Source organism: Macaca thibetana, chromosome X (genome assembly GCF_024542745.1).
Source record: "Macaca thibetana thibetana isolate TM-01 chromosome X, ASM2454274v1, whole genome shotgun sequence".
Classification (NCBI taxonomy): domain Eukaryota; kingdom Metazoa; phylum Chordata; class Mammalia; order Primates; family Cercopithecidae; genus Macaca; species Macaca thibetana.
Window position 1 is genome coordinate 92,741,143 of NC_065598.1, and position 26,620 is coordinate 92,767,762.

Below are 26,620 nucleotides of genomic sequence, written 5' to 3' on the forward strand. Positions count from 1 at the left end.
AGCTAAGAACCATAAAGCCTTTTCTCAAATTGTAAGTAAATCTGTTTTTACATTTAAAAATGACAGACCATACTCAGACTAAGTCCATCTAAACTCAGAAGTGGTTATCTCCACTGCAAACTAAAAGTGTTCTTTCTTAGAATATTGCTTCTCTGCTGTTGATTTTACCATTTCATATCAGAGCAAGGGGAATCTGTGACTATTAAACTGACTCAAACTACCTTTTGATTATTTGTTTACTGTCTTAAAATAATACAAGCACAGTCACATTGACTAGTATCTCCATCCTAATGATTTTCAAATTAAGGAATGGCTTCAAATTAGGAAAGCTCTTTGTTCACCTAGGTTTGGAATAGCATGATGTACGCTAATTGCTAACTTTGTCTGCATTATTTTTTAAAGATCAAATGGGCACAGTGGTAATTTTCATTAATCTCATACAGAGCAGCTAATTAAAATTTCCATTATTACCCATCCATTATCTAGTTGTTTCCTTTGTTCAGTATCAGAACAGGATGTTAATAAGCCATTCTTGTATTACAGCCCTATTAAGTATTATGAGAACTAATGTATTGCACTATTTTGTTTTTAGGTGATTTTTAAAATATTATCTTGCACCATATTGATTATGCTGAAGGTACTTTGACACCTTGACATTCTGTAATAGAGATTTCAGAATTAAATATTTGTTGCTTTAACATTTTATTCAAAATTGAGAAAAAGTAGTATATAGTAGAGAAAGGAGCTATCCAAGGACCAGAATATTTGTTTTAGTCTCATACTCTTAATAATTATGTGAACTTAGGCAATTACTTGGATTCCTCATTTTTGTAATGAGGGTATCAGAAGAACTGATTTTTAAGGGCCAGTCCAGCCTTAGCTTGCTATCATATTTTTATTTTTTTTATTTTATTTATTTATTTTTTTGAGACGGAGTCTCGCTCTGTTGCCCAGGCTGGAGTGCAGTGGCGGGATCTCGGCTCACTGCAAGCTCCACCTCCCGGGTTCACGCCATTCTCCTGCCTCAGCTCCCAAGTAGTCTACAGGCGACCACCGCCACACTGGGCTAATTTTTTGCATTTTTAGTAGAGACGGGGTTTCACCGTGTTAGCCAGGATAGTCTCGATCTCCTGACCTCGTGATCCACCCGCCTCAGCCTCCCAAAGTGCTGGGATTACAGGCGTGAGCCACCGCGCCTGGCTATTTTTATAACTTTCAAATATGAACTTATGTTAAAATCTCAAAGTCTTTCTAAGCTTGGTAAAAGGCGTCTGTTCTATAAAGTTGTATATTCTCTGTCATGCTCCAGTAGATTGTTTGCTTCCATTCTTTATAACCAGAGAGGATCCTAAATTATATAATTTAAGCTTGTTTCTAAGACTTGGGTGGGAGTGAGCCACAAAGTGATGGGCTGGCTCACTTGTCTATAAGGAGTACCTCGGCCATGACCATATGTTCCAATTAGACTAATCCTGTAGGGAATCAATTAGAAAAAGGGAACCAACATTTTCTGAGTAGATTGTTCTGTGTCCATGAGATGCCCAATATGAAATACCTCTGAGCTGTCCTCAGCATGCAATAGTGTCTCAGTTTACCTGTTCTATATTCAGCATCTTTGAATATATTATAACTGAAAGTCTCAGAACTATAATATTCTGAAGCAAAACTAAGCTTAGAATCTTCAACAAGTTGAAACTCATCACTCATCCACCCTTTTGTTTATTCTCCATCCATCCATCCATCCATCCATCCATCCATCCATCCATCCAGGAAATATGTATTGAGTGCTTACTTAAACACTGTCTTAAGATCTGAGGATACAGTGGTGAACAAGGCAGGCAAGAATCCTGTCTTATAAGAGCTTGTGTTTTAGTGCGGAAGACAGTAAACAACTGACTTACAAAAATAAATTTTCATAGAGGTAAGATCATAAATGATATTTAAAATGGTGTTGCGATGATAATTAGAATGTGAGGTGGGGAGAAGACTATGGGGCTGAGATTAAAACGATGGGAGCCAGCAATAGAGAGGTTGGGGTAAGGGTTTTCAAGGCAGAGAAAACTGCAAAATACAAAGGTCACTCAACAGGGTTAAATTCCATATACAATCCCCTAGGGGAGGATTAGTGGTGCCTTTTTATATATTAATTTAAAAATAACTTTGAGGATTATATGAAAGTGGTGTGTGACTACAGACTTGAAAACTTTAATTCCTTTTACTAGTAGTTTTCAGACTGGCATATGTAGTAAATAGATCCCTTGTTACTGATGAACTTTGTATTGCTCTAGAAAGTGAGTTGGCCGAGCAAAAATAAAACTATAATTTTGAATTTGCAAAATTATGCTTTAAATATTTACTTGCTGTTATTCCTTGTGGAATAATAGATGCGTAAGGAAGTTACAGGAATATGGACATGATCTCTCAGTGATGGTTTTACTTACTGTGCCATTTAGGTGATGATGATTCATCCAGTATACTTTTTTATTTGTGGAGGAGACGGAGTCTTGCTTTGTGGCTCAGGCTGGAGTGCTGTGGCGGGGTCTCAGCTCACTGCAACGTCCGCCTCCTGGGTTCAAGCTATTCTCGTGTCTTAGCCTCCCAAGTTGCTGGGATTACAGGCATGTGCCTCCACGCCTGGCTAATTTTTGTATTTTTAATAGAGATGGAGTTTCACCACGTTGGCCAGGCTGATTTCGAACCCCTGACCTCAAGTGTTCCACCCGCCTCAGCCTCCCAAAGTGCTGGGATTCCAGGTGTGAGCCACCGTCCCTGGCCCATCCAATATATTTTTAACATCTGCTGTATCTCATAACGAAGCAAGAAATACCAAGTCAGTGTCCATTATACAAAATATAGGAGCTAAAAGTGTGAAATTTTATTCCTTGTTCTGCAGTTATTATGGAGAAGTTCAATAATAACACACTTTTATTGAGGCTCACTAAATTCATGACCTGTGTTAGTTATGTGGCATAGATGGAGTTCCCAATGTAGAAGTGAGACAGACACAAATAATGACCTCTACCACAATATTTTAAGTGCTATAATAATGATAATAGTGCCACAGCTCTAAGGGAATAGAGTTCCCCTATATGTTATAAGCCTTTATCAGACTTAAAAAATTTAGCATTTAATGGGATTTTTAAAATTCAGAAATTAAGATTGATTAACACTTTCTACATTGAGGAGGTATTCTCAATCAAAACCCAAATAGTGTGAAACCATAGGGAACTCATTTCTCATTATTAACACTGTTTTTTTTTATTTTAAATGTCGTATCCTCTAATGATAATACCTCTACCCAACAGGCAAAAATTCCTTTCCTTATAATCTCCTTATAATATTATATTTCTTATGATGATATATCATATCCTAATGATGTTATTTTATGGTAAGTATCCTTAGATGTTTAGCAGAAACTGAGTGTAATTTGTATGAACCTGTAAAATGGAACTCAAGCTTGGAGTCTTAATTCAGGGATATACATTTACAGTATAGGAAAGGGGCAATTATGATTAGGTAGGTCTAGAATGTGAAACTATGAGGTATTAGTATAGTGAATGTGTTGACAATGTTTTCCTCCCAGCCTTTTCCCTGAACTACTTATATAGTTATAGCAAGATGATGAAGTTAAGGAGCAGTGATGAGATGAGTTCTAGAAATAACTCCGTCTATATTGAAAATTAACTTAAAAACCAGTTACTATCAGATAAATGTATTTAATGACTTTTTATGATTAATCTACAACCTGAGAGTAACAGAAAGGAATAATTGGGAACTGGTGAATGCTTTCAACTGATTTGATTAATTAACATGCTAATTGGAGACTATATTGTTTTACATTTTAATAACTGTTTTCACTTATTTTTTTAGAAAGGCTGATAACTCTGATATCTTTCAGTAGATGTGGGTTATGTATAATGGTATATATTAAATTTTATTTGCTGGATTTTGTGGAATCGAATATACATATCTTAACTAGGAAAATTAATAAGATGATTTTTGAATGCTTATCCTCTGGATTAAGGAGGACAAGCTAATATTAATTCTAATGCCTGAATTGTAAATTTAAGCACCCCTGTCAATGACACTTTGTGTAATTCAAGTTCATATTCTATTCAGGTCATGAGCACCAGCACTGTAATTTTTTTTTTAAATGAGGTCGAGGAAAATGTTGAGATATATACAACACAATTTTAACACATCAGTTCTGTGATCAAGAATTTTTAAGCGTGTAGCACTCTGCACACATTTTTATATAACAAAATAAATATTCTGTGCATTATTTTACTTAAAAATTTTTTTAAAAACATTGTCTAAAATGGTATCTTTGTTTATTTTTTAGGGTGGGCTGAAAAACAGCAAACATGAATGCACCCTGTCTTCACAAGAATATGTTCATGAATTACGATCGGGTATATCAGATGAGAAACTTCTTAATTGCCTAGAATCCCTCAGGGTTTCTTTAACCAGCAATCCAGTCAGGTAAGTCGTTATTATCATTTTGGTATGATTCATACAATTTGTAGTGTATGTAATTGTTTGGGAATATAATAAGTTTTGTTATTTAAACCTCAGGATTTTCTGACTAAAAGTCTGATGTTAATAAAGCAGCAGCATCTGATTGTGAAGTTGTAAACTTTTAAAAATATATTTAGTTGGATCTCCAGTAATGTACAATTTTAGGAATACAAATATTAACATAGAGCCAGAAGTTAAATGTCCACATTTACATGGAAATCTATTTGTGGGCTCAGATAATTATTATATATTTATTTATTAAGCAAATTAAGCATATTTGCTCCATGATTTTATTCTTTTGTGTGTGTGTGTGTGTGTGTGTGTGTGTGTGTGCGAGACGGAGTCTCGCTCTGTCGCTCAGGCTGGAGTGCAGTGGCACGATCTCGGCTCACTGCAACCTTCGCCTCCCAGGTTCAAGCAATTCTTCTACCTCAGTCTCCTGAGTAGCTGGGACTACAGGCGCGCACCACCATGCCCGGCTGATTTTTGTATGTTTAGTAGGGAAGGGGTTTCACCATAGTGGCCAGGCTGGTCTCGAACTCCTGATCTCGTGATCCACTTGCCTCGGTCTCCCAAAGTGCTGGGATTACAGGCGTGAGCCACCGTGCCTGGTCAATTTTATTCTTTTAAAACTTGAAAGGTATATATAACTTCATGTTCTTCTATAAGTTTTAGATATACTCCACATATTTCTGTAATTTTGAGATAGCAAAAAGTGAATTATTTTAACCAGTAAAAGAAATGAGAGCATTAATAAACTCCTCAAAACTCTACTAATTTAAGCTATTAACTAACTACAAAGGATTGTTAGGAGGTTACTTGCCAATGGTGGATTCCAGTAACTGTGGTTCCTTTATTAAGCCTTTAAATCAATAACACCCAAAATAAAATATTTTATAAAGAAAAACAAAATTTCAATAAAATATCAAAACATTCTTGGCCGGGCATGGTGGCTTACACCTGTAATCCCTGCACTTCAGGAGGCTGAGGCAAGTGTATTGCTTGAGTCCAGGAGTTTGAGACCAGCCTGGCCAACATGGTGAAACCCCGTCTCTACTAAAAATACAAAAAAGTCAGCTAGATGTGGTGGTGTGTGCCTGTGGTCCCAGGTATTCAGGAGGCTGAGGTGGAAGGATCACCTGAGCCCGGGAGGTGGAGGTTGCAGTGAGCCCAGATCCCGCCACTGCACTCCAACCTGGGAGATAGAGCCAGACCCCGTCTCAAAAAAAAAAAAAAAAAAAAAAAAAAATCTGGGATCTATTTGTATAACTGCTGGAAGTTCAGAATTTACTCCGTAAGAGTATATAAAAAACTTACTGTGATTTTATCCATGTTTTTCCTAATATGTAATAGGCGTAAATCTTGTACTTTTCTGTCTTTTCCACAGAGCCTTGAAAATAATTTAGAGCTCAGTCATTCAGTTTGGATTTATGTATAAATTGAAATATATTAATTACTTATTTATAGTGCACTTGGCAAAAAATACCTGGAAAATTACAATTTTAAAACAACAAAAAATTTTAAAAAGCCAGTGTTAAGATGTGACTTATCTTAGAGTATGATAATCATTGAAAGACGATTGTCTTGCTATTTCTTAAAAAATACTCCTAGGTTTTTTTTTTTTTTTTTTTTTTTTTTTGAGATGGAGTTTTGCTCTTGTCACCCAGGCTGGAGTGCAGTGGCGCTGTTTCGGTTCACTGCAACCTCTGCCTCCTGGGTTCAAGTGATTCTCCTGCCTCAGCTTCTCCAGTAGCTGAGATTACAAGTGTGCACCACCTCGCCTGCCTAATTTTTGTATTTTTAGTAGAGACGGGGTTTCACCACGTTGACAGCCTGGTCTTGAACTCCTGACCTCAAGTACTCCATCTGCCTCGGCCTCCCAAAGTTCTGGGATTACAGGCGTGAGCCACTGCACCCGGCCCAATGCTCCTGGTTTTAACGGTTTGAATGAACGGGGGACGTGAATTCTTGAGAACAGTAACCACGGTGGTGCATTTTTCCCCCTGCACATAACGTACAGCACTCTACCGTTTTGCCAAGCACTTCATGCTCCTAAAATTTCTGTTGCATTGTTGTTTGAATGAATGAATAAATGAGTCTTTTAAAAGTAATTGTAGAAGTTGTAGCATTAAGAAATGAAGAGGGGGACTAGTAAAAATGCATTTTTATAGAGATGTTGGGAAAGGCTTGCTTGAAATTACACGTGGGACTTTTACTAGACAGGCGCTTTGACCAGCTAAGCAACAGGGCTCCCCTCGTGTGGGGCTTTTAGAATGTAGCAACCACTGACACACAGGGAAGGATTATGCCGTCAGGTGAGAAGGTGGCCGACCCTGACTGGCTGGAAGCAGACGCATTCTGGTAGCTGATTGGTCCACAGGTGGCGTGAAGCTTGTCACGTCCTCAGGCTCCCAGCATTCAATCGTAGCCTTTCAGACAGCTTGAAGCCTTCTGTGGAGAGCTCAAAGCCTTCTGTGGAGAACTCAAAGCTGTCCGTGGAGCCCCAGACGAGCCAAAGCCCACCTTCTCCTCGGCCTGAACTGTCTTGAAGATGAGTAACAGTGGGTCTGGGAGCTATGGCAGCATTTCTGCTGCTGATGGAGGGAGTGGAGGCAGTGACCAACTGTGTGAGAGAGATGCAGCTCCTGCTATTAAGACCCAAAGACCTAAGGTCCGAATTCAGGACGTTGTACCGTGTAATGTGAACCAGCTTCTCAACTCTACTGTGTTTGACACTGTGTTCAAGGTTAGGGGAATTATAGTTTCCCAGGTCTCCATCGTGGGGGTAATCAGAGGGGCAGAGAAGGCTTCAAATCACATTTGTTACAAAATTGATGATATGACTGCGAAACCAATCGAGGCCCGACAGTGGTTTGGTAGAGAAAAAGTCAAGCAAGTGACTCCACTGTCAGTCGGAGCATATGTCAAAGTGTTTGGTATCCTCAAATGTCCCACGGGAACAAAGACCCTTGAGGTATTGAAAATTCATGTCCTAGAGGACATGAACGAGTTCACTGTGCATATTCTGGAAACGGTCAATGCACACATGATGCTGGATAAAGCCCGTCGTGATACCACTGTAGAAAGTGTGCCTGTGTTTCCATCGGAAGTGGATGATGCTGGGGATAACGACGAGAGTCACCGCAGTTTCATCCGGGACGAAGTGCTGCGTTTGATTCATGAGTGTCCTCAACAGGAAGGGAAGAGCATCTATGAGCTCCAGGCTCAGCTCTGCGACCTTAGCCTCAAGGCCATCAAGGAAGCGATTGAATATCTGACGGTCGAGGGCCACATCTATCCCACTGTGGATCAGGAGCATTTTAAGTCTGCTGATTGAGGCAGGGAAAACATCCTTTCCTTTTCCAAAGATCCCTGCATCCATCTGAGAGTAATTTTGACCTGATGACTTTTTAGGAAGTAGGACTAAAAAAAAAAAAATCTCAAGTGGCATTCTTTGTCAACTCGCTGCTTTTCTAACTGCTTTGAACTCTTCAGATTTTCTATATTTGAAGCTCAGAGAGAGATGGTGATGGATAAATTGACAACTCTGTAGGATTTACTAGCAAGCTAATGGAAACATGATGACTTGAGGGGAAGAAAAACTACAGAAAATGTAGAAATGTATTATTTAATTGTGTTGGAGCTTCTTTTCCCAAAAAAAACCAAACAACAACAACAACAAAAAGTCTTGCTTGTTTTTATGTTAGAGTTATTTTCCATGTTTGGATTTAGCGTATAATGATATTATCTCTTGTTCAATATAGTATTTAGTACTTCATTAATTCAAATGAGCTGAAGATATTAATTTGTGAATTCTAATGCTCAGTTCAAACATTTATGTGTGATTTGCTCTCATTACTATGAATTTATGTTTTCTTAAAATAAGATTATACTATGTTTAAATAAATCATTTTTGCCAGGTTATCTTTGAATTTTTTTTTTAATGTGGTGAAGTTTAATGATTATTTCATACATGACGTGGTATTTGGATGAAATTACAATTTATTGCACTTGCATGGTAAATGGATGCCAGAGTTTCTGTAAGTTTGATGTGCTGGTGTATTATTTATTTTACTAAATGCTCTGTTTTATGTATAACAAGGTAATTTTTAGGAGGTTAGGGAAGCAAGTCATGGGAATATGAAACTTCCTGAGTTTAACACAAATTTATTCAAATGTTTTATTAAAATAGTTTTATAAAATCTTAACTTTCCTGTGTGATTTTTTTTCTAAGTACATTTGAAAAAGCATTTTTGTTTTATATCCTTAAGGATTAATAGTTTTAATTATCCAGATTTTTTTCTTTTCTATATATAATACCAAGAACATATGCTATAGCCTAGTTCTAACAATACATTTTAGTGTAGATTATATAAATTATGTGAGACTTTTAAATAATTGACCATTAACGAAAGCCCTCACTTACCTATGCACTAAAGATGGTATCTTTCAAGGTGTTAAATATTTTACATTAGAGGAAAGAAAAAATATATACTTTTGAATGAATATGTATTGTATTTTATATAATATATGTATATTCATATATAATATATATTCACATAGAAGAGAAGAACATTATTTGTCTAATTGAATCATGAAAACTGAAAAAAAAAATAACTCTTAAATGGAGCATTGCCAGTAATCCGTACTTTCAGGAAAACTTTCAGAAAATGGCCTCTGTCAGTGGCCATTAGAAAAACTTACCACCAATTCTTGCTTAAGCTTTGTGATGCATGTTTTTCTTCCCCTTGAAAGTAATCATAAATGACACTCTTGAAAAACACAAATGAATAACATACTATAAACCTGTTACTTAAATTATCAGACATTTTGAAAATTCTGGTCTTCATAAACCTAAAATATTCGGAACCACTTTTTGTTGAAAAAGGTTACCTGTCCTAGGGAAAATCATATTGGGGGAGAGGCAACAAGGGGCATATATAATACTTAGAATTGTGGAACTGAAAGAAATAGTCTAGCAGATACAGTATTCTTTTGTGATATCACTTACCCAAATTCAGAAACCATGACATTAAAATCTGATATTTATGAGTATAATTATAGGTCGCTCCCATAATTGCTTGAGCTGACTCAGCTGGCCAGTGGATGGGTAGCCACTTTTTTTTCCTACTCTAGGAGCATGCCTCCAGAAGGAGGGGGAAAAAAACTCTTTTTTTTTGTTTTGTTTAGGAGGCCAAACTGCTTTTGTCCCTGCAAACTGATACATTGAGATATGTACACCTGAATTTAAGGCAGAAGACCAGCCTCTCCCCCATCCTCTGAGGGGCAATGTCCTCTATCTGTGTTCCTTGGGGTTGTTTTAGGCTTTTAAAATTACTACTCCCAACCCTTATTCTTCTGAGTGGAATCATGTGCTTTAGTGGATTCTGCTGCAGGTAAGAGATAGCAGTGGAAAAATAGTAAGTAGGTCTAGATATAATGTCAGTGGAAATAAAAACATTTTTAGGCAGAAAACAATCACTGGATTGTTTTATACAAGCATATTTAGTCCATGTTAAAGGGTGCAGATTTTTAAAGTTCATTTTCAACACGCACCTGGCATGCATACTTTCTCAATTTTGTTTAGATTGGGAATGACTTGGCTAATATCCCCTTTCTCCAAGGTCCTGCCCTGATTGTTAGCCACACCTTTTGAGGATAAGATACAAATCCTGGGGACATACTATTGACTATTTTGGGCAGGGACATTTAAGCCTGAGGAACCTGAAAAACGTAATTGATGATTATAATCCACCCGAGGTTTTTTCCTATGGCTCACAGGCTTATGAAATATATGTATTTATATTGAGGTTGATTCTGAATTAACTATGAATAAATATATTTGAAAGTGTTTTCAAGGCCAATATAATAATCTTACTATGGTCATAATTATTAGTGATCATTTTGTTACTTTTACCTACTAAATTTAGTAACATTTGGAGTAGAGGCTGAAAAGCATAGATTCTTATATTTTTTCAATTTCTGTTTACTTTTGATAACAGCAATTTAAAAAAGGTAACTAGCAAGAATTATATTTGTTCATGAAACCTTTAGTGAGTTCCTACTATATGCATTTAAGTGTTAACTTTAATTTTGATGAGTTTAAATTTAATTGATTTCTGAAATGCTTATTAAAGATAGTAATAGTTAACATTTTAACATTTATTTAATATTTATTATCTCCCAAGTACTGTTCTAAGAGTGGGAGTTGTGTGTATGTGTGTGTGTATGTGTGTGTATGTGTGTGTATGTGTATGTATGATTCTGGTGATGCCTAGATTTACATTTTCAGCACAGACCTCTTTTTTTTTTTTTTTTTTTTTTTTTTTTTTTGAGATGGAGTTTTGCTCTTGTTGCCCAGGCTGGAGTGCAATGGCACAATCTCAGCTCACTGCAAACTCTGCCTCCCAGGTCCAAGCGATTCTCCTGCCTCAGCCTCCAGAGTAGCTGGGACTACAGGCGCCTGCCACCATACCTGGCTAATTTTTGTATTTTTAGTAGGGCGGGGTTTGCCATATTGGCCGGGCTGGTCTCAAACTCCTGACCTCATGATCCGCCTGCCTCGGCCTCCCAGAGTGCTGGGATTACAGGTGTGAGCCACCCACCCGGCCAGACCTCTCTCTTGAAATTGAGACTCCATTTCCAAATGTCTTATTGGATGATGTATAGGCATTTTTAATACATTAAAAAATAATGAAAAATTATGTGTGTGTGATATGTGTTTTTTATATATATGTGTGTGTATATATATGTGTGTGTTTATATGTATATGTATATATATGGCATTTACTATGTTGTAAGACCTTTAAATATACATATACAATCAGGATAACATTATTAGTATTGTTCCTATTTTGTAGGCAAACTTTAGGCTCAGAGAGGTTAAGTAATTTGCTCCATATTAAAGTTGCGTGACCAGCAAGTGTCAGTGTTAAGATTTAAGCCCAGGCTTTGTATCTATAGAGCCTAGGCCCTTAACAACTAGTTTGTACAGCGTCACAATAAGGAAAGTCTATTAAAATAGTATTCTTTCATTGTTGTTAGTATTCTTTCACTGTCGTCACATACTAAATATTTTGACTTTCTTTCCTTAAAATTTGTCTCATTTAAATGAAAAAAACTGTGAAAACTTTCAGCAAATGTATAGAAGATAATATAAAAACACCTTTGTACTCACCTATCAGCTTAAGAGACAAAACGTTATTTTTTGCTGTCGTAGAGAACTTAGTTGAATAACTTGGGTGATTTTTTTATGATACTGTAATACCATTTGGGACTATATTTTCATTGATTTAAAAGATCATCTGAAATGCTACATTTTCTCTAAATCTATGCTTGTAGTTTTTGCAATATAATATCTTAAGAATATATATCAGTGTATTGAGAAGCTTATTTTTTTTTTCTGATCACATAGCTGTGTGTAAATTGGGACTTCTTTGCCCTATCGTGGATCATACTTCTAGTAATTCTAACACTATCTCTGTGATATTTATTCCAATTTGCCATCATGTGATAAATTACAAAAACAATTTTTTAACATTAAGAGTTAATTTCCTCCCGGGCGTGGTGACTCACGCCTGTAATCCCAGCACTTTGGGAGGCTGAGGCAGGCGGATCACGAGGTCGGGAGATCGAGACCATCCTGGCTAACACGGTGAAACCCCATCTCTACTAAAAGTACAAAAAATTAGCTGGGTGTGGTGGCTCGTGCCTGTAGTCCCAGCTACTCGGGAGGCTGAGGCAGGAGAATGGCATGAACCCAAGAGGCAGAGCTGGCAGTGAGCCGAGATTGTGCCACTGTACTCCAGCCTGGGCAACAGTACAAGACTCCGTCTCAAGAAAAAAAAGTTAATTTCCTTTGGTAATACCTTAAATTGGAGGAGTTCAATAAATAGCACTTAATATTTTATGTGGTTTGTTTTTATGTATCACATGGATAATCCTACAAAGGAATAACAAAACTAAATTCCCCTTGTCCATATGGGGCTTATACATATGTAGCTTACATTCTAGTACAGGAATTCAGACAGTTTTTTTAAAGGTGTATATCAAATGTCAGGTTGTGATATGAACTGAGGAAGAGATGTTGCTATTTTATATTAGATGATCAGTGAAAGCCTCCCTCACTCTGATGACATTTGCACAGAGGTCTAAAGGAAGTGTGGCAGTGAGCTATGTTCACCGGAGGAGGAATGTTGTTAGAAACAGAAAACAGCAACAGCAAATACCAAAGATGGGAGCATGCTTGGCATGTTCTAGGAATGTCAAGGAGGCTAGCATGCTGGAAGCAGATAATGTAGAGCCTTATTGACCATTCAGAAGACTTCAGCTTTTACTTTGAGTGAGCTGGGACACTGTTAGAGAACTTTGAGGAATGGAATGGCATGAGATGACCTACATTTTTAAAGGATAGCCCTGGATGGAAGCAGGGAGAACATGTTGTACGTTACTCAGGCAGAAGGTGCCACTGACTGCAGAGGTTTCTAGTTGGCGAAGTGACACCCCAGGATCCTGTGACAATATGATAAATCATTCTAGTTCTTGATCACTCCTCTGTGGTGACCTTGGTCCAGTCAATGGTCCTCAGTTTCTTCATATGTAAATGGGATTGGAGCCTTGCAACTCTAAGCCTCTACGTTCTATATTCTCTTTTGCTTAGTTTTAATCCTCTTACCTTTGCTATTGGAACTAGATTAGTGTTTAGGTATTGTTTTGAAGAGTGAGAAGTATGTTCTTCTATAAGGCTAGAGGATTTCCTAATGTTCCATTATTTTTTTGTATTTATAAATGTATTTAACCACCCCCAGACAGATATTTATAATTTCCTTTAAATACGGATGAAAGCGTTCCTAAAACTCTGTTGCATAACTGTTTTTGAAACCTGGTGTTCATTAGAACCCACGACGTTGTCCTCTCGTGGGTAATTCTCCTCCCTACCACAGTTTTAATTGGTTTATTTTTGTTCAGCCCCTCGTAAAATTCTAAAAATATGTATAAATAAGTGCACACACACACACATACACACATACATATACATACTAACAGTTTAACGAAACATCCTCAAAGCAGTCATTTTGGAATATTAAGTGGAGTCATGAATTTCAAATTCACATGGTATTTAATCACTCAGGTGATAAAGGCTCTAAGAAAGTCATTTTGGTATATTATTTTCTGCTAAAGCAAATACTTAAAAATCCCTTTTATAAGCCATCATTAACTGGTCCTATCTCAAATCACTCTGTTACTCTACATTTCCCTCAACATTTATTTTTTACTGTATATATTTACCAGTACCTGTTTATATTCTGTAATAGTTTCGTGTATGCATGTCTGTTTTTCTCATTCAGATTTTAGTCTCCTCTGGGGAAGGGACCCTCTTACCCTCTTATTTGTCTCATGGTGGCTGGTGCTGTGTAATTTATATATACTAATGTGTGATTTGATGTGGTTATTGACCCACCATCAATAACAACCTCTGCTTTTCCAGCAGTGAGAATGAATTTGCATTAATCTGGCACTATTTTGTGGCCATGCATTTTTAGCTGTAATCAGAAAAAGAATGAAGCTAACTTCTTCCACATAAGAATGAAACCTTGGTTTGAATCATATTCACAATCCACAGACAGCATGGCATGCTTTACGCAATAGCCTTGTTACAATTGCACGGTGTATTAATGAAATTGAATGTTTACAACTCTATTTAACACTCTAAAAATCCATGTGCTTTGACTGTAAAGTAAATCCCAATCTGCCATCACAAATTGCATTAGACTTTGCACATACCATGGTCTATGTGTGATTTAGAATGAGGACTCCGTTATTTAGATATTTTTGTTCATACCTCTTTACTAAAGTTTATGAAAGGAAGCAGTGCCTGCTGAGAAATGGCCAATGAGTTTGGACAATTTTATTCCAAGCCAATTCATTGCAAGATGTATAGATATTTGGCAATACATTTTATGAAGATCCAAAGAAATATGTAGCAATAGATCATTGTCACTAAGGTTTCTCAGCGCATGACAAAAACAGCAAATACTACTTTGAAGAATAGTATCACAGAATTGTGATTGCCTAGAATTCTTTTTAGAGTTGTTACTGAAATTGCCTCACAGCTTTAGGGATATTTTACCCCACTAGGAAATTGCTTTTCTGTTTGGTTGGGATCCACTTATCTGCCAAACTCATGGCGTAGTGTTTGTGTTCACATCCTATGATGGTAGCTTCCTCGGCCAATATTTCCAAGCCAGTGAAAACATAAAATATATTTTCGAGTTGATACATGTGCAGTTATTTGCATTACCTCTGGAATATTTGTTTTTATTGGATGCTATCTTCCTTTTAGATTTAAACATATTTTTCTAGTGTATTAACAAATGTGCATTTTAACATAATTATCATAATGAAAATAGATGGATCTTGACAGCAATACAAATTAGGACTAGAAAGCACTTTCTGAATTATAGGTCTTAATAACTATTTAAACAACCTGTATTAAACTTATTAAAAGCTTGGCAAAGCAGCCAACAGTACTTAGAAAGTTAATATAAAGGTAGGTATAGATCAATACTCTTAGAACATTTTGCAGAGGACTAACTATGAAAGATGGAATAATAAGGACACTTTTTACAATGTGGAAATGTGAACACGGCTTAAAATTGTGAGCACATCTCATAAAGCAGCATTATGTGCGGTATTACTAAAGCAGGTGTTTCAATATTGGTATTTTGAATTTCTTTGCTTTAACTTTCAAATCCATAAATCATTTTAGAATAGCACTAGTATATTTATACACAGAATAGAAAATAGTAAACTCATTGCAGTTGTCAGTTTATATGCCTTTTGTTAAAAATCTTGGTCAACAATTCAAATTCGTATCAAGTATATTCAAGCTCATTTGACTAAGTTGATACCATACATATTAAGTGACCTGGAATTTTTAATTTTACACTATTAACTTCAAAACATAATTCTGACTTCGTCACATCCAATGATATTACCTCTTAATAGAAACAAAGTAGATTTATGTGTCATATATTATTTTAAAAAATAATTAGGCACAGCAGATACTGACCTAAGTTTTTGAAGTATTATTAGGAGAAAATGTTACAGGCATTAGGATAAATAGTGGTTCTTGTGTTGGATTTATTTTATTACTATGTAAGCTCCACCAAGGCAATACATTTTCTTATTTAAATGATGTGTTTTAAACTAGAAAGCCAATTTTATATAATAATCATCTAAAATAATTAGAAACATGTAACTGGTCATATAAAGGTATATATAATCTAGCAGCGGAATCTAGGCACACTGATTGTATGGATTTCTGAGTAGAAGGCTAACTTCCCTCTTAAAACATTTATATGCATTTTCTATTTATTCAAAATTAGTCTTGGGAAGAAAATGCTTATAAATATGTCATTTGAAATATATTTATTTCGAGTTATATGAACTAATTTAACTAAAGGTCTTGGGCACATACTAGAGTTTTAATACTTCTCTCATTATTTGAAGAATATTGCAAAAGCAGTTGCAGCTTAAAATAAAAGAAGCAGATATTCTACTTCCGTAAGACAAGGGTAAAAATGCCAAGCTCCAATTAAATGAGGAAAGAAGGTGGAACTTTTCCAAAAACCTAGGACAATGTCAGGTAATGATTTGAGTATAACATAGATCCAAGTTTCTTTGTATGGAGTGGAGAGGGGTAGGGGGGTGTTCATCAGGTAAACAGCTCTGTCTCTCAATAAAAGTCTCTCAATAAAAAGTATTGGGAGACATAGCTGTTACCTGATAAATGACACTGCATCTCTTTTTTGTTGTTGTTTGTTTGTTTTTCAGGAGGGTCGTTCTTCCTGATTCTGAACTCATTTTATTTTGTGGTTCTTTAAATGAGAGATATCGGACAATAACAGTAGAATGAGTCCTCGATAGTTTTCCATAAAGTACAGAGGATTTCTATGAATGTCCATTTCCTGCATTTAGCCAAAAAGTGAAAAAATCAAAGTTATGATATTTCTACAATGACCCAGGAATAATGGTACTGGAATGCAACTTTCTAGTAATCTAACCTGCTACCAAGGTATACTTGAGAAATGTGCCTGAGGCTCTCCCCTTGGACTATCTATCATCTCAGCTGGACTTTTGATAGAAGTTGGATAGCTGACAACTCACAATTAAGATGCCAGCTAGCACCTGGAGTGCAAGTAGTCTGTATAGTTGATTGAAAGAAGATCCATGTGCACTAGATAACAGTATTTGCTCTATGACCCCAGCTGTTCGACTGGTGGTAGATAATGGACAACTAATTTGGGGAGATTTCCCACCTGGTCAGCAAAGCTGTAAGTGTATAGCCTCTCACACTAGGCAGTTTAAACCTGGAATCTTCTGTTAAGGTGGAATCCATGAAGGCAGAATATAGGAGATAACATAATGTTATTGTACTTCTAAAAACTAAAACATCTTCAAATGAGACAATTTTAGTGGCCTCTCATATGAATATGAATTTCAAGCCTTCATACACCTGAAATGAACCTACTCCTGTTTGTTAGGTCAGTTCTTCAGCACCCAGTGTTATTTAACATACGCAGATTTACTCTAATTCTATTTTGGAGGATGTTGCCTGAGTACTGAGTACTGCCATAGTTTTTTTTTTTTTTTTCTTTTATGTGGTACCATAGTTCCCTTGTTACCAGCTTCCAGAAGAATTTCCTGGAGATTATATCTTAAATTGCTACATTCAACATTTATTCATCAAAAACTATTGAAGATTGGAATGTTGTAGTTAAACAGATTTTTAAAAATTGAGTTATAAATTTCCATATGTGAATTAATATCTGTCAAAGAATATCTTGAAGTGGATCCAGCACTAAAACTATATTAAGTATTAATGAATTTTTCTTCGACATAGAGAATGCTTAAGAATTTTATAGTGCCTTTGAGGTTCGCATTATGAGCATTTATTAAAATGGCCTAATACTTTAAGTATAAGTGGTGTGGGACATTAAGCTGGGGTGTTCTCTGACCTTGTCATATACTTCGTATCTTCAAAAACTTTTTTGTGAGTTTATTTGCTCATCATTGCTTTCTCCTGGGAATAGAATGCAGGATGTGCTGTGGTTATGGGTTATTATGTGGGTTTAGCATTAATTTTGGTTTCTGCTACTATTTTTGTGTTGTTTACAAATTATAATGATTTACCTGTTGAAATCCTGTGTCTTAATTTGCTGATGACCATAGTTTGATTCAAGTATTCACCTTACTGCATTTCACAACTCTTTTCAATGTGCTTAGAAAGTTGGAATAATAAAAGTTAAGAATACATTGCTATAGAGGAGTTCATTTGAGGAGCAGGAAAAAATTACATATATAGATTAGTTTTTCTTTGTTTGTTTGTTTGTTTGTTTGTTTTGAGATGGAGTCTGGCTCTGTTGCCCAGGCTGGAGTGTAGTGGCGCAATATTGGGTCACTGTAACCTCCACCTCCTGGGTTCAAGCCATTCTGCTGCCTCAGCCTTCCGAGTAGATGGGATTACTGGCGTGCACCACCACACTTGGCTAATTTTTTGTATTTTTCGTAGAGATAGGGTTTCCCCATGTTGGCCAGGCCAGGCCAGAATTTTGAGTTGTTCTCAAACTCCCAACCTCAGGTGATCCACCTGCCTCGGCCTCCCAAAGTACTGGGACTACAGGCGTGAGCCACTATGTCTGGCCCAGATTGGTTTTTAAAATATGTGACTGGAAAGTTATGAATCATATTGATATGAAGGATATTAGATACATGTGAATTATCAAATAGCACTGTGAAGATATAAGCATTGTGCTGGACACATACTGCAGAGGTCTATATAAGCATGATGTTGGGCTTATTAATCTGTCAACTCACAGCTGATTTGGGATCACATAATAATGTTCCACTATTCAAAAAAATAGTCCTTAGTATATTCTTTGTCTTAGAAAGCTCATCCATGCATTCAAGATCTTGGCTCTGATCCTTGTGTGTATGATTTGGCATCTTTGATACTCCTCATATGTCACATTTGCTCATTTTTTCATTTGTGATACCTAAATAGCTTTTACATTTGCATTGCCAATACTCTAGTCTCAGGCCTCACTCCATTTGGAGACAAAAACTGATAGAGGAAGTGATTGGTCTGCTAAAACATAGTTACTGGGTTTATTGAAAGTTCAGTATAACCAAAGTGAATAAGGTAAAGTGCAAAGGGATAATGAAGTCAAGGAAGTTAGTAGGAAGCAACCCCAAAATGGCTGACCAATGTCTTTCATGTTGAGTATGGAAGCAAGTAAGGGTTACCAAGGACTGTTATTCCCAAATGAAAGGCGAATGGCTTCATTTTTTTCAAACTGTTTCCTAATATTTATACAGTATTTTGTGAGACCAAATATCAACTAATAGTTACTACATATTTTGAAGTGGGTGTTTACAGGTATATCATTGACATGTCTACAGCCAATAGTCATAAATTGTAATATGATAGGGCTCAATATTTTATCCATTGGTACATGAAAAACAGAAAGAAAATATATATTTTTGGACATTTCTGATGTTTTTATTATTTAAAGTATCCCATGCCTTGATGATGCAACCCAAAATTAATAATTAAAAAGATGAAAACCACCTCATTGGTATTGTTTTTACTTCTACATATAAGCATGGGTGATATTTTTAAATATATTTTAACTTTTTTCCAATATTTGTTCGTGAAAGGAAAATAACTAAAATCTTGTAACCTCTAACTAATGATTTTTATGTTAGTTGTTGACAATATAGTTTAGTGAGAGGTATATAAGAATTGAGAAGTGCTGGATTCTGTTGTTTTCCTATTAGGAAGCTCTATGTTCTAAGACAAGTCACTAACCTTCTTTGGTTTCTTCATCTACAAAATGGAGTAACTTATTTTATTTCACAACCAGAAAAGCTACCCTTATTGGTGTGCGTTCTTTCATGGAGGTTTGTTTGTAAATGAAGGAAAATCCATGTTGTTAATTAAAATTGTTTGTTTGTTTTGGCTTTTAACTAATAAGGCCAAAGTTATTTCAGCAATTAAGACATGCTTTCTTTAAAAAGCATTTATATGTTTGGAAAGACTTAGCAAGTATAAATGAATATCTTTTAGGTGTAGCTATATTTCTAGAGTTTTCTGAAAATAGGTACAAGCCAGGTTGATGATAACAGAAGGCTGATATTTCTTAGGGACTTTATACTGCATTTATTCTACAAATGTTTTGTTTGTATGTCATGTATGTATTTGTTATTATTGTGTTGTTATTGCTTTAGATGGTTTATATCACTATGATATAAGAAAAATAATAGTGGATTTGGCTTATTTTTCTTGGATAAAAGCCTTAACAAGTTGTTTAGTGGGGGATTATTAAGGATTTTGAATATTTGTTGTATTTATGTTGGTCAAAGGATACAAACAGAAGGTGTAAGTTCAAGAGATTTATTGTACATCATGGCAACTATAGTTAATAACAATATATTGTATACTTGAAAATTGCTAAGAGAAGAAATTTTAAAAAGATTATTTTTAAAATTTCAATAGTTTTGGGGGCACAGGTGGCTTTTGGTTACATGGATGAGTTCTATAGTGTTGAATTCTGAGATTTTAGTGCACATATCACCCAAGCAGTGTACATTGTACCCAATATGTAGTCTTTTATCTCTTACCCACCTCTCAACCCCCCCCCCCATCTACTTTGAGTAATGATGGTATTTTGATGGAAATTGCAATGAATTTATGGATTGCATTTGGCAGCATGGTCATTTTCACAATATTGGTTCTACCCGTCCACGAGCATGGGATGTGTTTCCATGTGTTTGTGTCATCTATGATTTCTTTCAGCAGTGTTTTGTAGTTTTCCTTATAGAGATCTTTTACCTCCTTGGGCAAGTATATTCCTAAGCGTTTTTTTGTTTGTTTGTTTGTTTTTGTTTTGCAGCTGTTGTAAAGAGGGTCGAGTTCTTCATTTGACTCTCCGCTTGGTGCCACTGATTTGTGTACATTGATTTTGTAACCTGAGACTTTACTGAATTCATTTATCAGGAGCCTTTTGGATGAGTCTTTAGGGTTTTCTTGGTATACAGTCGTATCATCAGCAAACAGTGACAATTTGATTTCCTCTTTTCCAATTTAGATGTTCTTTATTTCTTTCTCTTGCCTAATTGCTCTGGCTGGGGCTTCCAGTACTATGTTAAATAGAAATGGTGAAGTGGGAATCCTTGTCTTGTTCCAGTTATCAGGGGGAATGCTTTCAACTTTTACCCATTCAGTATGATGTTGGCTTTGGGTTGGTCTTATATGGCTTTTATTACTTTGAGGGAAGTCCCTTCTGTGCCTAGTTTCTTGAGGATTTTTATCATAAAGGGATGGTGGATTTTATCAAATGCTCTTTCTGCATCTATTGAGATGATCATATGGTTTTTGTTTTTAATTCTGTTTATGTGATTTGTCACATCTATTGACTTGCTTATGCTAATCTATTCTTGCTAAACTATTCGTCCCTGGGATGAAACCCACTTGATCATGATATGTTATGTTTTTGATATGCTGTTGCATTCAGTTAGCTAGTATTTTGTTGGGGATTTTTGCATCAGTGTTCACCAGAGATATTGGTCTGCAGTTTTCTTTTTTGTTATGTCCTTTCCTAGTTTTGGTATTAGGGTGATACTGGCTTCATAGAAACATTCAGAGAGGATTCCCTCTTTCTCTTTTGGAATAGTTTCAGTAGGATTGGTAAAAAATGTTTCTTTGAATGTCGGATAGAATTCAGTTGTGAGTCCATCTGGTCCAGGACTTTTTCTTGTTGACAATTTTTTTTTGTTACTGATTCTATTTCCTTGCTTGTTATTGGTCTGTTCAGAGTTTGTGTTTCTTCCTGATTAAATCTAGGAGGGCTGTATGTTTCCAGGAATTTATCCATTTCCTCTAGATTTTCTAGTTTATGTGTGTAAAGGTCTTCATAGTAGTCTTGAATGATCTTTTGTATTTCTGTGGTATCAGTTATAATGTCTCCAGTTTCATTTCTAATTGAGGTTATTTGGATCTTCTCTCTTCTTTCCTTCATTAATCTCGCTAATGGTCTATCAATTTCATCTTTTCAAAGAACCAGCTTTTTGTTTCATTTATCTTTTGTATTTTTGTTGTTGTTTGAATTTCATGTAGTTCTGCTCTGATCTTTGCTATTTCTTTTCTTCTAGCTTTGGGTTTTGTCTGTTCTTTTTTTTTTTTTTTTTTTTTTTTTTTGAGACAAGTTCACCCAGGCTGGAGTACAGTGGTTCAATTTCGGCTCAGTGCTGCAACTTCCACCTCCCAGGTTCAAGCGATTCTTGTGCCTCAGCCTCCCAAGTAGCTGGAACTACAGGCATGCACTGCCATGCCCAACTAATTTTTGTATTTTTAGTAGAGACAGGGTTTCGCCATGTTGGCCAGGCTGGTCTCGAACTCCTGGCCTCAAGTGATCTGCCTGCCTTGGCCGCTGGAAGTTCTGGGATTGCAGGTGTGAGCTACTGTGCCCGGCCTTCATTTGTTCTTGTTTCTCTAGTTACTTGAGGTGTGCCATTAGGTTGTCAATTTGTGCTTTTTCAGACTTTTTGATATAGACATTTAGCACTGTAAACTTTCCTCTTAGCACTGCTTTTGCCGTATAACAGAGGTTTTGATAACGTGTCACTAGTACCATTCTTTTCAAATAAGTTTTAAATTTCCATCTTGGTTTCATTGTTAACCCAAAAATCATTCAAGACCAGACAAATTTCCATGTATTTGCATAGTTTTGAGGGTTCCTTTTGCAGTTGATTTCCAGTTTTATTCCACTGTGTTCTGAGAAGATGTTTGATCTGATTTTGAGTTTCTAAAATTTGTTGAAACTTGTTTTGTGGCCTATCAGATGATCTATCTTGGAGAATATTCCATGTGCTGATGTGAAGAGTGTATATTATGCAGTTGTTTGGAAGAATGTTCTGTAGATTTCTGTTAAGTCCATTTGTTCTAGGATATAGTTTATGTCTACTGTTTCTTTGTTGACTTTCTGTCTTGATGGTCTGTCTAGTGCTGTCGGTGGAATATTGAAGTCTCCCACTCACTATGTTGCTGTCTATTTCATTTCTTAGGTCTAGTAGTAATTGTTTCATAAATCTGGGAGCTCCAGTGTTAGGTGCATATAAAAGCAGGATTGTAGTATCTTCTTGTTGGTCCTGAGAGAGGAGATTTTTAAGTGTTCTCATAACAAATAAAATCAAGTATGTGAGGTAATTCCTATGTTAATTACTTTGATTTACCCATTTCACAGTGTATGCATGTGTCAAAACATCATATTGTACAGTATAAATGTATACAGTTTTTATTTGTCAATAAAAATAAATATAAATTCAAAAAAAACCATATTTCACCATGGTTAAGAATGTATGTATGTGCACACTGAAGAACATATAATCTCCACAGTATCTTTCTCAGTGTTAGGAGGAATGGGTTTTAAAATATATAAAAACAAACAAGAAAAGACTAAAGCAATACCTATTACAGATAACATTCTGAGGAAAAAGAACATTTGGACTTGCTAAAATGTTTTTGACATGTACAATGAGGACCCAAGAAAATGATTTTCTTTTTAGGTTTGGTTTCAATTATCTGGTGCTAAAAATATCTGTGAACATTAAATTTCTTTGATCTTTGTCTACGTAGCTATCACACTCTGTAATGAGTCTTTAATTATATGTTTTTGGCACTGCACCTGGTAGGTGAGAAGGACTGTTGCATTTCTGTTGTTCACTCATCAAATAGCAATTACCCTTCAACTCTCCTTACCCCTGTTCCTGTGAAAAAAAAAAATTCACTTAATTTCTCTGCTGCCCACCAGAATCAGATAGTATAACATACAAATTGGTTTAGGAAAAAATACTATGTGCGGATGGTATATGCTAATGCCTCTATGTTTCTTCGATACATTCAAATAACTTCTTTATTCATGACATAAACTTGGTGTCAGTTCTGTTTCATTTGCAGGGCTTATAGATTAGGAATGTGATTTTTTGAAATAAGTTTATTTTAACAAAATTCCACTAAACTAAATGAAATTGGACATCCTGTGGTGTGCGTGATAGAATTTTAACTGTATTACTTATCTTAGGAAAATAAACCAATACATTTTTCTTGTGGAAGTTAACATTTTATTATAAGTTTGACTGGTTATGTTACTAAGAAGGCATCTTTAGTAAGTGTCCTAACATAATTATATCTACTATTTCAAACATCTAAAGAAGATATAAAATGTGAGTAGCTTTTACTTGAATATTTGGAATACTCTTTCCTTTTGCTTCCCCTGTTGATTGTAGATTGAAGAGTCTATTTTCATTGTCATTCAAATTTTTTGGTAATTTTTCCCCATCATTACTTTGGAGCAAGACCTTCTCTTATACTTTTCTAACAATAATGTTTAAAGGAAGGTGGGGAGGAAAACATTATTGATTGTTAGCCTGTTAGGCATTCAGATAGATTTGGGCATTAGCCATTTTTTAGACTGTCTCCAAAGTAACTTAGACAGCTTACGAAATTGATTTTAATGAATAAAGAACTTTTATCCTATTAGAGAGTGTGTTTGCTTAAACTATTGCCCTCAAGAGATGTTTATATGTAACTAGAGCATTTAAAATTATTTTGTAAATATGTAAGAGGAATTTGTCTTTGTGTAATATAAACAGCTAGAAAGAATGCACATTTCCTACTTTGTAAGGAACTCCTAAAAATGGATGAGTGGCATGAAACAGAGTAGGATTTTTGCAGTAAGACTGATAGAGAGAATAAACGCAGCCAGAGAGAAAGATGGAATGTCTTCATTGGCATTTCTAAGGAAATTGTAATCTATCACAACATTGAAGTCAAAACCACTCAGAGGTAGAGCTGGTAAACTGATGCATTCAAGCTTTCTATGAGTCACATGAAATAAATGATCAGTGACTGTCAGGCTTCAAAGGTTTATGCACAAATGTCTGAAAATGGCAGTGTTACATCAAATAGATATTTTATAATTGGTCAGAGGTATCTCATGGATACCTCTGATGATGAATAGTTTTCAAGGACATTCAAATGCCCAAAGTTATTGTCTTTGCTTTCATGTGGAGAAACCTGAGTGAAGATATATGTTTTTATGGATCTAAGACCAAGTCAGTTGTAGTGTATACAAATTCGTATATATATCTGTTTATATATATTTTAGTGGGTATTTATATTGACAGTGGAGCTATCTATGATGTTTATTTAGCCGAACAAATTTTCCTTTAAAGATGCGGAAAATACTAAGATTTTCTTGGTTACTGTTTATGCAGATTTGATCCATGGACTGAATGCATGATACTGTTTATGTTGGGCTACATACTGGTTTTAATCACATGGAACTCTTTCTTTCCATAAGTGTATACAACTAAGATTTGGTTTTAGTTGCATTAAAAAACATTACAGTAGCAATATTGGTGTTAAAGTGAGATGTTTTCCTGTAAAAGAAAAAAAAATAACCCCAACACTCAAGATAATATTTAAAGTCTCCTCAACCCTTTGAATTAGTTGTTTCACATGTTATAATTTTACCAACTTTCTGAATTCCCCCAAGAAACTCTGAACTATCATTCATTTTATTTGATGTTCCAGTGATTCAGGTTATAGTTTGAGATTACACATGGGAATAGAACACCATTAGAGGGAAATAAAATCCTTTGTACAGAACACATAACCCTCTATACTAGCCTTTAGCACTGCACAAACAGTGATAAAGGGATGACATGACTAATATTGGACTCCTTCACATGAGACCAATTGCCTTTACAGCTTATGGGATTCAGTATAGAAGTTTCTAATTTTAGCTTTAACCCTTTTGAACAATAGATGTTAATTTGGATAATCTAATCATTGATGGGCATGCAGTCACTATTTTCTATTATGTCTTCATTGTATATAGCATACTGAACTCATCTGTTCATTACATCTTTGGTTTTACTTTATATTTAAGTGAAATGTAACTAAATAATTCAGAGTCTGAATCTCTAATTTATGGGAGAAAAGTTGAGGTTTTGGGAAACTGTGAAATGTCCTTTATAAGAATCTGTGAGAATTCTTTACAAGAATCTTATTCTCTCCTTCAATAGGTACATTTATAGAAAATTTTTCTCATTTTGCTTTGCCCTGAAGAGCTAGAGAGGGGAGAATACTGCTTTCTCTTAGTTAGGGTTAATTGAATCTTCTGATACCTTCATTAAATGTAAGATTTTCTTTCCTTCGATCATGCTGATCAGTGTAAGTGGGTCCTTTAAAAATAATGGCCTTAGAAGTTCTAAAGGCTTGAGATAGGTTTCTGTTTTAAAACTTCAATATATTTTTGATATAATTCTGTCAGCATTATACATGAACTAAAAATTCTCTCTCCCTCACCATTGTAATTTCCATATCTATTCTGATGTGAATTGGCCATACTAAATACAATTAGAATTAAGTATACACAAAATTGAATAGTGACCGGTTAAAACACATGAAGTAATATGAGTACCAAATATTTAAATTTTAAAGTCTTAAAAAAAATTTTTTTTAGAGACGAGGTCCCACTATGTTGCCCCATCTGGCCTCAAACTCTTGGGCTCAAATGATCCCCCCCGTTTCAGCCTCCTGAATAGCTGAGATGATAGGCATGACACTATGCCGCAGTCTTATTTTTAAACAAGTCAATAGAGTAAGTTTAGTATAATTTTAGTCATCTGCATGTTTTATAAAAATTAATGTAATTTTCATTAAGTGATTAAAAGTTGTGTTAATACTGTGGAAAAGGATTCTTTAATTAATGCCTAAAATTCATACTGCATTTTAGACTAGAAGATTCAAACAACATTTGGAGTTTTGGTTTTTAACCTTTTCCAAAAATTTCTTGATGGCTTTATTGTGATGTTTTATATACATTATTTCATTTAATAGTCACAAAGACTTCATGGGGTATAGGTAGTATTCTCATCCCTATTTTGAAAATAAAAAAACAAGCTTAGAAAATTTACGTATATTATCAAAAGTAGCACAGCTAGAATTTGTAGAGATGAGATTAGAACCTAGATC

At 35.4% G+C, this 26,620-nt stretch overlaps 2 protein-coding genes across 7 annotated transcripts in view; both read left to right on the forward strand.

The window, feature by feature from the left end:
• DIAPH2 (diaphanous related formin 2) overlaps positions 1–26,620 on the forward strand; it is a 912,659-nt gene that overhangs the window by 191,119 nt on the left and 694,920 nt on the right. For all 6 annotated transcript variants that reach the window (XM_050775145.1, XM_050775147.1, XM_050775146.1 and 3 more), the window contains one exon: positions 4,343–4,482. In XM_050775145.1, coding sequence (XP_050631102.1) covers positions 4,343–4,482 — 140 coding nt within the window. The remainder of the gene's footprint in view (positions 1–4,342; positions 4,483–26,620) is intronic.
• On the forward strand, positions 6,144–8,261 carry RPA4 (replication protein A4). Its single transcript, XM_050775148.1, has one exon. It carries the CDS (start codon positions 7,070–7,072, stop codon positions 7,853–7,855), a length of 786 nt encoding a protein of 261 aa, XP_050631105.1. The 5' UTR covers positions 6,144–7,069; the 3' UTR covers positions 7,856–8,261.

Excerpts from the sequence above, each read along its gene's own strand:
- RPA4 (XM_050775148.1), top strand. The coding sequence starts at position 7,070 with ATGAGTAACAGTGGGTCTGGGAGCTATGGCAGCATTTCTGCTGCTGAT.